We start from the raw sequence: 13,926 nt of genomic DNA on the forward strand, positions 1-13,926 counted from the left end.
CTTTAGCCACTGGATAGAGATGTCTATTACCATGTTAAGCAAGTGTGGAAGGCAATTCTTACCAAATATTACAAAGACACAAAATGCAAAAACTTAGATAAAAAAAATTTTCCTACGTTGCTCAAGCAGGTGTATGAGAGCGGTAAGTGTTTTACACGTTTGCACGCTATTGCTGGTTTTAAATATACTTGGTTATTTCCACTTAACAAAAATAAAATCAATCAGCAGGCATTAGCTATCTCCGAAATGTTTAATCAAGCGACATCTTCAACGCCATTGCGAACAATAAAGTGTTTAGCATTATCTTCTGAACCAGAAACAGCAGGTTCGAGGTTCGACAAGTACAGAGCGCTACATAAGAGAATGAAAATCGAAATAGAAAATGAGCTAAAGAGTTTTTTTCAAGAAAAATTTTTTGTTGTAAAAAATGTAAACCTTAAATCTTTTATTATTTCTGTATGCTATATAAAAAATATATAGCATATTTCTGTATGCTATATAAAAAATATACAAAAATATATACATTTACATATATAAAATGTTAAATTTATTAAATGTATTTTATATTGATCGGTTTTAACAGACTTTCTGCCAAAAGCGATCATTTTTTTTTCTTCTAGTTTTCTTATTTTCAAATACAATTAAAAAAAAAAAAATTAATAAATAATGTGCTTGTTGGTATTTTTTATCTTATTTAAAAAAAATAGTTTAAAAATTTAAAAAAATATTAAAGTTACTTGATTTTTATAGTTCAGTGATCGGTTTGACCCCGAGTCCCCGATCAAGTTGTTAGCCCACGTTGATATTTTTTGTACATTTTATCTACTTAGAGGTAAAATTTATGTTTTTATAAAAATACAAATAAAAACTTAATATATAAACAAAGTAAAACTGTTTTCTAATATAAAATACACTAAATAACAATAAGAATATGTTTATTAACATGAATTATTATTATTTTGTTAATCCTCCTTTTTTTTTATAACTGCACGATAATGATTTGGCATGCTACAAATGCAACTTAAAGCCGTTTCTTTCAAATTTGCATTATGGTACCATTGCTAAATAATTTATTCAATCAATTGGGTCCTATTTGTGACCTTTTCTAGCAAAATTTCTCTCTTTAATAGCTCCCATAGAATTTCCAAAAGGTTTAGATCTGGGGAGTTCCCTGGCCAATTCAAAAGTAGAATTCTTTAAGATGCCAATAATTTTTAATGGATTTTGCTGTGTGACATGGTGCTCCATCTTGCATAAAAATTTTCTTATGCTTATTTGGAAACCACTTCTTTAATTGAGGCAAAAGACGGGTTTTAATGACCTTTCTGTATTGGTCCTGTTTCAATATTCCATCCACAATGTACAGTTGATCAAGGCCTTTTCCACAAATAACAGACCAAAACATGACTTTAGGAGGATGTTTAATTGTCTGGATTATACAATCTTCATGGAATTTTTTATTGGCAGCCTTTTTTTACATATTGCACCTTTTGAGTTATAATTTCTATGGTAGACTCATTGCTGAAGCATACCTGGAGAAAACATAATTAAAAAAAATTACTAAATACCAACACTGGAACATTAGGAAAAAAAATTATTTTTGTATTATAATGACTTGCTGATTTCCAGTCATTATCAGTGAAACTACTGTACTTCTTTGCCCAATCCAGGCGCTTTTCTCTCTGAAAATTGGCTAATTTTGGCTTTTGTGATGGCTTTCTACTTCTAATGCCTGATCCGTGAAAACTTTGTCGAACAGTGATTGTTGCTAAATTTAGTTCTACTTCATTTAATTTGCTAGTAATTGCTGAGTATGTAGCAAATCTATTTTCTTTCACTATTTTCACTAGCTTTTTCTCATTCCTTAGTGTTATTTTCTTTTTTCGACTACATTTGTCTTGCCTCTGAATATCTAATGGGAGGCCATTTTTTCAATTTTTCTTTGATTCTGTTTACAGTTTGTCTTGATATCTCACATTTTCTTGATATTTTACTTATCGAGTAATGCTTATCTTTCAGAAGATATTGAATAATTGCTTTTTTTTTAGAACTGATATCTTTCCCCCTTTTTTTATTTAGAACTTTTAGACTTTAATCATTTTACTAAAAAATTATTTTAAAACAGAAAAATATTGTTTTGTTTAAAAAATATCAAATCAAACTATACAAAATGTGTAAATATTGTTTAAAATTGGTTTAAAGTTTATTATATTATAAACTAATGTAGTTAAATCACAATAGTTAACAAAAAAAATACTGCACAAAGAAAAATAGTAAAACAGCACGACGGACAAAATACAAATACCATGAATTAAACAGATGTCGTTTGTCCCCCAAAAATATTGGCACCCTGAAATTAATTTTATATTGCTAATAGCCTAATAGTGTTAAGTTATGAATCAAAAAACATGATTCAGCAAATAAAGAAATTGCAAACCAATTTTAACGGCGCCTAAACCATTAAATAGTCGAAATTCTATAAAATTTATAAAGTGGGATAATAATTTGATCAGGGATTGTATATATATATATATATATAAATATATATATATATATATATATATATATATATATATATATATATATACAAAAACACACAGATATAAAAATAACTACATCTACAACTTCAATACCTCCCATATTAATTTGCACTCGTTCTTTTTTTTGTTTACATTAACTTCATTATTTTTTTTATCAATTTTGTCTTGTCGCATTCCTTGTGCAGAATCTTCTTCCCATTTAATTCGCGATAGCATTAGTTTTTTGAACTTTTTTTGAGACTTTGGTCCACCCTCAGTTATTACAAGAGCCATTCCTTTAGTTATAATCACGCACCCTAAAAATTATTGAAAAAACTCAAGGAGGATGCTCAAAAAATTAAATTAGATAAAACATCACATAACATACCAGTCAGATAAAGTTGCTGAGCATTTGTATCAACTTTAAATTTTTTAGCTGGATTTGAAATATTAAGTAGTTTATACAGAGAAGTATGGACACCAGTACTTAAATCTTCTTTTAGTTTTTTTACTTTTTTTAAAGCACGTTCTTCTTTTGTAAGCTTCCTTTCTTCATTTGCAGCTTCATGCTTTCTAATAAAACAAATAAAGAATGCAAAACAAAGAAAATTAAAAGTCGTTCAAAAAAAACAAACTATTTTTACTTTTGCCTAGCTGCCATCTGTGCTCGAACATGCGCTTCAACTTTAGTGGGATCTTGTACTGCCTCAGTTGCCAACACCCTCATTAAATTTGAAATTTTCACTAAAAATTATAAATATTTATATATATAAATACACACACACACACACACACACATATATATATACATATATATATATATATATACACATTTTGTTTGAGAAACTAAATTCAAATCAATTAATGCAATTACAATAGATCAATAGATTTTTCTTTAGATATAAAGCTTTTTAACTACTTTCAAAACAAAGGTCACCTAATCTTTATATAAAAAGATCTACTATAGCGTATATAAATCAGCAATTGCTTATTAGTTTTGCTTATCTTTATAGCACATAGCTTTTTAAGAAAAAGAAGAAAAATTTGAAGAATAATAAAAGAAAAGATTGCTGCTCCAACCCAAACCTTCAGTCAATGTAGCAACACTCCTTTGCGGCAGCACAATGTTGCGTATTTAGCTAAGCAAAATGATGTCACACTGAAAAAGGTTTACTCTTATTTAATTGTAATCTATATATATATTTTGTAAACAAAGAATACATTAGTATACATTAGTAATGTTATCAAAAAAAAAAAATTAGTTTGAAATGGAATCATGCATGGAATGGAAAAATGTAAATTTTATTTATTAGATAAATAAACTTTAATTTCTTTAAATATTTAAGTTTTAGCAGGTTTTTTTTATAATAATATTTTACATATTAGTAAAGATTTTCAGAAAGTTACAAGATTGTACTATGTTTCATAGAGTCATAGCAATCGTTTAAATACAGTTCATGCATTGTCACGCACAAAAGTCACAAATTTGTTGAGTTCATGTATTTAGTTTTATAAAAATAAATTGCTGGTGAGTATTTTTATAAGTGAAATATATCCCTACAACTCATACTTTAATATATTTTCAAAGAGAAATAGCAGTATATTTTATCTGAATGTTTAAATATACATATATAAACATTCAGATAAAATGTGATAAAAATACTTTTGTTATAATTGCTCTTTAAAACAATCATAATAGTATATTGCTTTTAGTCCTAGCTTCTTACTATAAAAGCAAAGTAAGAAATATATATGCAACCCTTGGAATTAGGGTCGGCATTCGACAATGCCAACTTAACTGCCAACCTAAAAGTGTTTGAGGTCGGCAAAAAATTGCCGACCTTGTTTCAATGTTTTATGGTAAGACCTTTGTATGACCAGATGCCAACCTCTAAAAGATTGAGGTCGGCAAATTATTGTCGACCTCAATTTTCCTAATTTCGCGGGTTGTATATGTATGCAAATATATATATATACATATATATATATATATATATATATATATATATATATATATATATATATGTATGTATATATATATATATATGTGTCTATATATATATATATATATATATATATATATATATATATATATATATGTATGTATATATATATATATGTGTCTATATATATATATGTGTCTATATATATATATATATATATATATATATATATATATATATATATATATATATATATATATATATATATATATATATACATATATGTATGTGTATATATATATATATATATATATATATATATGTATGTGTATATATATATATATATATATATGTATGTGTATATATATATATATATATATATATATATATATATAAGGCCTCGGTGAAAAGCGAGAGCTTTAGCTTGCTCACTCACCTAAAACGGTTTATGGGAACACTTTACGGCTCTCACAAAAGTATAATTATCATCATAACTAAAATAAAAAACACGAAGTCATTTTTATATTCAAAAAAAAAATTAATTGCATAATAAACTACAATGCTTTTTAAAAGGCACAGTTGTTGCAAAAAAAAAAAAGTTAAAAAAGAGCTGTAACTTAAATGCAAATGTTTTTTTAAAATTGAACTGATAAATATAAAATTATTGCACTCTAAATTATATAGATAAAATATAAAACTATTTAACTGAAAAAAAAATAAAATTATTACACTCTAAAATTATTGCATAATAATTTTATTTTATGCAATTAATTATATATACTAAATATTAAATTTTTAAATATATTATTCATTTTTATTGTGGAATTTTTAATTGTTATAACAGTTCTTAAAATGCCTGCATTCTATTAAAATAAGAAAATATAAAACAATTTTAGTACGCAATAAAAACATTTATAGCTCTTTGTCAAATTTTTTATCAAATAACTAATGATGTTAATAAATAAATGGATAGCTAATATGAAAACTCAAAGACAACCCTTGTCTATAGAATTTTTTTTATGGTGCATCAAATGATACTTGTTATGTACACTACCATTCATAACTATTCAAATGGCATTAACTTTTTTAAAAAAATGCTATTTTTTATGTTTATTTTTGTACTATCAGATAATTTAAAAGTATTTTGATTAAAATTCTTTGATAAAAATCATAAGAATAGTAAAAATGCTAAAGCGGTCAAAACATAAAAAATGGACCATCAACGACTGTAAAGGTGGACTGACGTGTTGAAGTTTTAAATCTTTGATTTCAAGATAAGACTGCTTATCTGGAAGAAAAATTGTTGAATGCTTGATAAAATAGTGTGTATTATCGACTGTAAAACATGGTGGACGTAGTAAGATGCGAGGCTGTTTTGGTTGGAATGCCACAGGTGACTTTGTAAAAATAGAGGGAGTAATGACAAAAGTAGTTAACTTGTCCACTTAAAAAATCATGCTACACCTTTGGAAAGATAGGTTAACGAGAAACCACTTATTTTTTCATAAGAAAATGATTTAAAGCTTAAATCCAAGACATATTTTTCAAAAAATTGTATAAGTTATTTGACTGAGTTCGAGAGCCATTAAATATTGAATAAAATTATTTAACATCCTCACTCACAAGATATCTCTCCTGTCCGATTTTTGACAAAGGAACTAAAAGTAATGACAAAAACTGATGCCAAATGATGCATAAGATGTGAAAAAAGCTTTTTAATTAGTGGCATAAAATTGACTTCGACAAATTGGATAAATTGTTAAGTAGAATGCCAAGAAGATGTATGGCAGAAATTGTCGCTAAGGTAAGTAAATTATTAATTAATCTAATTTTTATTATTAAATTTTATACTAAATTTTTTGTAAACTTAATAAATAGGAAAATAACATATAATTCAGGTAGGCATTGTTTTCAGTTTCTTTCCCAATAGTAAGGAAAACTTTAATATCTTATATCGAAAAGTACAGCTATTTCAATAATTATGGACGGTTGTGTATATATTCTTGTAACATTAAGATTTCAATCATATGCTTGTAACAAGTACAAAACCAAATTTTACATTTAATAAGCAATTTTTTTAATGAATAAGCAAATATCTAGTGCAAAAACCAAAAGCTCTCATAAAAAGCTGTTTAGAGGAACAGCTCGCATGGCTTGCAATATTTGTTTAAGGAGAGCTTTGCTCTGCTCTTGTACTCATTTACTCCCATCAAAGCCTCTCTCTCTCTCTATATATATATATATATATATACATATATATATATATACATATATATATATACATATATATATATATATATATATATATATATATATATATATATATATATATATATATATATATATATATGTGTATATATATATATGTGTATATATATATGTGTATATATATATATGTGTGTTTATATATATATATGTGTGTATATATATATAATATATATATATATATATATATATATATATATATATATATATATATATATATAAATATAAATATAAATATATATATATATATATATAAAAAGAGAGAGAGAGAGAGAGAGAGAGAGAGAGAGAGAGAGAGAGAGAGAAAGAGAGAGAAAGAGAGAGAGAAAATCTTGAAGAAAAAGAAAAATCTAAGCTCAAAAAACTAAAATTTGAAAGGGAGAATATATTTATATTACATTTTTTAAAAATTACTTATTTTTATTATTAATAAATCCATTTTATTCAAATTATCAAAAAATGTGATACATAATTACATTTATATAAATTGTTTTTTTTGTAAATCTTATAAAACTTTTTTCTAGGATTAATTTTATAAACACTTTTAATAGCGAAAATTTTTAGTACAAAAACAAATATTTCGTAACAACTCAAATTTAATAGTGTAATAAAAAGTACTTTTTTTAAATTTTTATAAAATAAATTTAAAACGGCTTTTAAAAACCAGGGCTCGAATTAACGTAAAAAAATCTAATCGCGATTTTGTTGTTGCTCATAACCCCTCCTCCACTCCCGCCGGAGGGGAGGGGGCACTATTTATTTTAACTTATATATAATAACATATATAATAAGTCTCATTTTTGCATAAGATGTCATAACATTTACGTTCAGCGGTTGTAAAGTAGCTTTAGTTATAATTTACATTATTACTATTATTATATTGCATTAAATCTAATGGCTGTATTTTCGTAAAATCAATGAACTTGATATAATCTTCTTTTAATCAATTATTTCATTTTCTATTTTATTTACATATTTTAAACTGTTTAAAACAACTAGAATATTTAATTTTCTATAAATTTTTAACAGTAAAAAAAATTATTTAAAATTCTAACAAAACAATCTATAAATTTGAAACAGTTATAAAAACTATTAAAAATGACAAAAACATCGTGATAAAATGTTAAAACTTAACATTTTCACGAAAACCCGCACAATCACAAACAAGAATGATAATTAATTCTTATCTAAGTAACCTTATCAAATTCCCATGATATTTCTATCTATTGCTTTTTCATTCACTGTATTTTTTAATAAAAGTTAGCGTTCACTTTTTTCATTCAATAAAATAAAGCGAAAGAAAAAAATGTGTCTAAATAATAGAACCTTTTACGATCTAATACTTTTTTTGATTACTAATAGGAAAAGTATTAGATCATAATCGTAAATACTTTGATTGTTTTGTAATCATTTCACTAGTTCAATGCTTAGAATATTAAATTTTCTTCCTTGCTTTCACTTTCTTCCAAATCCTATATTGTAACTGTCGCTAGATCAATGTCTGTTTTTCCTGACTTTCTTTTTCTTTTTTCCGGATAACGATGAAAATTTGCTGACATTTGTCTAAGTTTATCATTATACCATTCGTCCATAGCAGTATCAGGTTCAAATTAGTCAATCTCAGGACCTTCTTTACTTATCCGAAGTAGAGATTCTAAGAGATCTCGTCTAAGACAACTTCTCCAGTCATTTTTTACACGCTTCATACATGAAAACATTCATTCTACTTTCGCATTTGTAAAAGGACACATTAAAAATAGTTCAAAAATATCAAGAATATTTCGGCATTCTTTGACTAAATTTGATTTGGAAAAAACAAATTCCCAAATTTTCAAATAATACTCATTTTGATTGTTGCTTATGATGGGAAACATGTATGCTTTTAAAATGATCCACTCATGAAGTATATTATTCAAATCACATCCTACACCAATTAAAAATTCAGAAAAATGTTCAACAACTTCACCGATAGCTTTATCGCCAAAAGTTCCATCATTCAATGGCCAGTTATAAACATCAAGTAAAGCTACCAAATGTATAAACAATGGTGATACATTTCATCCATACATATGGTAATATTTGCAATAATTAGCTTGTACTGGTCAAGAACATGGCTATTAACTTCGGTATATTGAGAAAGTGCAATATTTTGATAACATTGCTTTGAATCAATTGTCTCAATATGTTTAGACAGTTTTTTATAATGAGTCATAACACTTGTATCATCAAGCAAATTGTCTAGCGAATTTTCTAGAAGAATTTGCAGCTTGGCCATTGTCCATGTAAATTCTTGAACTCTTCTTACAGCTTTTACTGGATCATGAATATTGTTCTGAAAACTTAAACTCAGACGCCAAAGGAGAGATAAAACATCAAGATATATTGATAAATGAATAGACACAGACACATTTTTCCATCGCTTTAAAAAACCCTTTAACTCTGCTCTCTTTGCTACCTGGGAGTCTGTTATAGCCAATGATTCAATATGTGTCACACCATAATTTTCTAAAGCAATTTTCATTACTTTATACTTGTGATCAATCCACCGAGTTCCGCATGCTTTTGTTGGTTTCGGAACGCTATTACCCCAAGCTTCGGCTAATTCTTGTAGTTCTCGGTAGTGCTTCGGTGACTTTTGATACAAGTGATAAAGTTGTAAAAGTAGTTCGTCAACAGTTTTGAAGGCAGATAAATTTTCAAACGCATCTTTTAAAGCAAGTTCGAGTCGATGGTTAAAACAGTGTACAACTTCCAGCCAAGGAGAACCTTCCTTTAGTAACGCGCCTAAACCAGCATAAGCTCCTAGATTAATGTTAGCTCCATCAAAATTTATACCCAATAGATGTTTATAAGAATTGGTAATACCAACTCTTGTAAAAGCGTCTGTTATACATTTTTTCAGGCCAACAGCATTAGAATTCTCTGCCGTTTCAATAGATAAGAATTCTACTTTTGGACTTCTTTTAAATAAAGAATGTAAATCAATTCCTGTTTGGATACAGCTGAATCTGTGCTTCCATCACAGAGAACACAGTAAAATCTACAATTTTTTAAACATTCAATTAATTTGTTTTTAATTACAGTGCCAATGTAATCTGTAAATATTGCTGCTGCACGGTCAGTGCCATAAGAATTTCCTAAATTTGTAACCTTATTCTTCTTTTCTAATGCAATCAAATAAGGATAATCTGTGAATGGACGCTCTCATTTTGCCAAGTAATACGCAATATTAAACATTTTCTGTAACGAGTCAGCGTCTTTTATGTCCATTTTACGTAAACCACGCCCGATTGGAGTATTATGATAACATGGTTAGATAATGAAACTGAACCAAATGTTGTTTGTTGATGAATTGGCGTGGCCTCTTTATGTTGCGCACTGCTTAAGTGCGATGCCAGTGAATCTTTTTTATTGATATTGTTCCTGGTTTGATCCAGGTCATGGAAAACAATTTTGTTTGATTTATCCGTTTTTCAAATTGTTTACATAAACTGCATCTTAATCTTATAACTTCATTTCCATTTAAATCGTATTCTAACTCGCAATTAAAATGTTTTTCCCACTTTTTAACTGTAGATAATCTGCATCTGTGGTCCTTATTTGCATCCATTTATTGCTATTAGTTTAAAATTAGTAAGTGTACTAACAAACTTTAAAGTTTTTTTTTAATAACTATTTAGAGTCTATATTGCCTTCCACTATTCTTCGCAAAATAAACTTATAAAAATATTAAATTTGTTCATAATGAATGAGCTAAATCGGAATAAAGCCCTTGAGAATTCGAGTTAAGAAAGTGACTTTTCAATCAATTAACTTTTATTTCTTATTTCAATCAAAATCTTTTGTTTCTTGATTCGAATAGGTATTTAATCGTTTGTTTTTTATAAATTTTTCCTTCCTTAAACAATCGGTCTTTTTCCTGCATTTGAACATTTTTGCTAATTGATTTTCTGAATCTTTTATTTTTCTTTCTTTTACTTTATGCTCCATTTTAAAAAATTATCGTTACAGAAGTCACTGCAGTTTAATACTGTAAAAGAACACTAAATATTCACGAATAGAGTATCAATCTTCTAAAATAAAAAAAGAATAATCACGAAAAAAAGAAAGATCGCGAAAAAACAAATTTTAAGAAAAAACTAATCGCAAAGGTGTGAAAAGTAATCGCGATTTGAAATCGCGATACGCTTAATTCAAGCCCTGAAAGCTAAAATATTTGTTTGAAATTTATAAAAACCATCAGATAATTTAAAATAAATACTAAACTATAAATTTAAATTAATAACTAAGTGCAACATTTTAATATAAATGATAAAAACTGTAATGCTTTGGTGCCTTTTAAATAAAAATTAACTCAAAAAAATGACATATTTTATTAATGTAGCGGTGTGTTCAACTTAAATTTTTGTTTTGTATATAAAAAAATGTTTTTTACCAGACAATTTTTTGTATGTATGTATGTATGTATGTATGTATGTATGTATGTATGTATGTATGTATGTATGTATGTATGTATGTATGTATGTATGTATGTATGTATGTATGTGTGTGTGTGTGTGTGTGTATGTATGTATGTATGTATGTATGTATGTATATATGTATGTATGTATGTATGTATGTATGTATGTATGCATGTATATATTGTGTAATAATTTAATGAAAGCATAATTAAAGATTTATTTTATTAACTATAAAATATTAAAAAAAAATTTAATGTATACACATATTGTTGAATTAAGAAAAACCTTTTGGAGGAGGAGGTGGTTCCAATCCAAGTCTAATTTTTTCTTGCTTTTCCTTTTCATTTTCACGCCTGCGCTGTGTCCGAATCTTTTTTCGTTCTTTCTTTGTGAGAAATATAGGCATAGGCACATTGTTTTTGGGTGCACCTAAATAATTAAGAAAAACTCTTTATACTTTATAATATAAATTTATACTTTATAATATAAAAGAAAAAGTATAAAATCAATAATTTTATAATTTATAGAAAAGATTTATTTCTTACCAATTAAAAATAAGAGATTTTTTTAACTTACAAGGAGCATCTTTAACATAGGGATGCTCTACTAAACGAGTGATGTTAATAAAGCGTTCTTCACCAGGCTTTAATTCTCTATCAAAATCACTATATTCTTGATTAGGAAGAATTGCTATGTCCCACCATTCTATATCGGGAACATGTTGCATTTCTTGAGCTTTTTGTTTTGCAACTTGAGCTAACTTTGTTGCAGAAGAAATCCCAGTTTTTTTGGCAACAGCTTGAATTTGCTTCTGTAACTTTTCCATTTGTGCCTGCACAATAAAATTATTGCATAAACTTTATTATACTAAAAATCTGCAGAAAAACACAGCAATAATTGTTGAATAATGAACAAACCTTTGCTCGCATTTTTTGTGCAAGAAGTTGAAACTTTCCTGCCTTATGAAAACTAAAATTTCTTCTGCCACGCTGTGCTGGAACAATTCTTTTTAAAAATTAATTACATGTATATATTATCAACAAGCATATAGTTCGAACCACTTAAAACAAAGTTTTCATCTTAATGTATCAACAAAAAAAAAACACTTCCCAATAAATTAACATAATTAACTAAATTACCCAACACGAGGATCATAGTGTTTACGTTCTTCTTCTTCTTCTTTTACCATGTCAGTCATATTAAACATGTCTTTCTTTTTTTCTCGTATATTAACTTTTAAAGTTGGCATTCTTTGTATAATTTGTATCTGACGACCTGTTGCTTGATCAATAGCATTACCTTGATCATCTAACACAACAGCAGCTGGTCGTGTCATTTCAGTGATTGGAATTGCATTCATTTCAGCAGCAGTTTTAATTGGAAGTTTGCTAAATCCACTTAAGAGCTTGAAAAATAAAACCAAAAAATTTAGTTGGAAGATTCCATACATTTTGTATGAAGTCCTAAAATCTCAGGATTCCATACCATTTGTTAATCCCAAAACCCCTAGAAATCCTTAAATTTAAGGATTCCGTACATCCATGATGATCCCAAAATCTTAAAATCTTTCTGTAGCTCTTTCTGTTTCATTAATAATAATAAAAAAAGAACTTGAAAAATTATTACTTTTCTCTAAAACAACTAAAAAAAAACTAACTACAGAATATGCATATAGTACAGAACTACAGAATATGTATAATATGTATATAGTACAGAACTACAGAATATGTATATAGTACAGAACTACAGAATATGTATATAGAACAGAACTACAGAATATGTATATAGTACAGAACTACAGAATATGCATATAGTACAGAATATGTATATAGTATAGTAATAAAGCATATTAAAAAATTAATTATTGACAACAAGAGGAAAAATTTTTATTAATAAATATACCTTATTTTAACTTTGAGTTGATTTTTGGTTTCATTTTAATTCTTAATTGTTTCAAAAACTTTTTTAGCATTGGTTTACCAAAACTTTTTTTAGCATTGGTTAGTATATAGGTTTATTTATCTGAGCTGATTGTGTAGAAAGCATTTTGTGTGCAGTTAGTAATAAATTTTTTCACATTAATTGATGGAAATTAAAACATACAAAAAAAGTAAGTAAATATTATGACAAACTATGCTGAATTCAACAGCACAAACCATGGTACATATAAAAGCATTATGTAAGAGGGAGGAAAACAAAGTTTTTTAAAAAAAGGCCATGGTAGTTACATCAGTTTTTTTATACAAAAGATGCTAGTCATTTAAAGGTTATTTAAATTATAAGACTTAATTCTTTGTAAACCTTATTTAAAAAGTGGGAGTAAGAAAAAACAATTTGCAAGTGTGGTGAACAATGATAATAAAGTCAAATATGAAAACTATACTAGTGACTAGTGTTTATGAAGAAGAAAAGGAAGATTGTAAATAAACGTTTGAATAATTTATTTCTTAGTGATGAAACATCTGTTACAATTACACACCAAATTTTGAACTTTATACATACATACATACATACATACATACATACATACATACACACATACATACATACATACATACATACATACATACATACATACATACATACATACATACATACATACATACACACATACATATATATATATATATATATATATATATATATATATATATATATATATATATATATATATATATATATATATATATATATATATATGAGTGAAAAAACATTGTTTTGGTTCTTTGATGTGAAATT

General features: G+C 26.6%; 1 protein-coding gene across 1 annotated transcript in view; it reads right to left on the reverse strand.

Annotated features, from left to right (window-relative positions):
- Window positions 1-13,926, reverse strand: part of LOC136072055 (U4/U6 small nuclear ribonucleoprotein Prp3-like) — a 28,960-nt gene that overhangs the window by 3,213 nt on the left and 11,821 nt on the right. The window contains exons 4-10 of the mRNA XM_065820127.1: window positions 12,327-12,592; window positions 12,105-12,192; window positions 11,764-12,019; window positions 11,473-11,616; window positions 3,164-3,263; window positions 2,908-3,092; window positions 2,634-2,836 (exon numbers count right to left, since the gene is read on the reverse strand). Coding sequence (XP_065676199.1) covers window positions 2,634-2,836; window positions 2,908-3,092; window positions 3,164-3,263; window positions 11,473-11,616; window positions 11,764-12,019; window positions 12,105-12,192; window positions 12,327-12,592 — 1,242 coding nt within the window. The remainder of the gene's footprint in view (window positions 1-2,633; window positions 2,837-2,907; window positions 3,093-3,163; window positions 3,264-11,472; window positions 11,617-11,763; window positions 12,020-12,104; window positions 12,193-12,326; window positions 12,593-13,926) is intronic.

This window comes from Hydra vulgaris, chromosome 15 (assembly GCF_038396675.1).
Source record: "Hydra vulgaris chromosome 15, alternate assembly HydraT2T_AEP".
Taxonomy (NCBI): Eukaryota; Metazoa; Cnidaria; class Hydrozoa; order Anthoathecata; family Hydridae; genus Hydra; species Hydra vulgaris.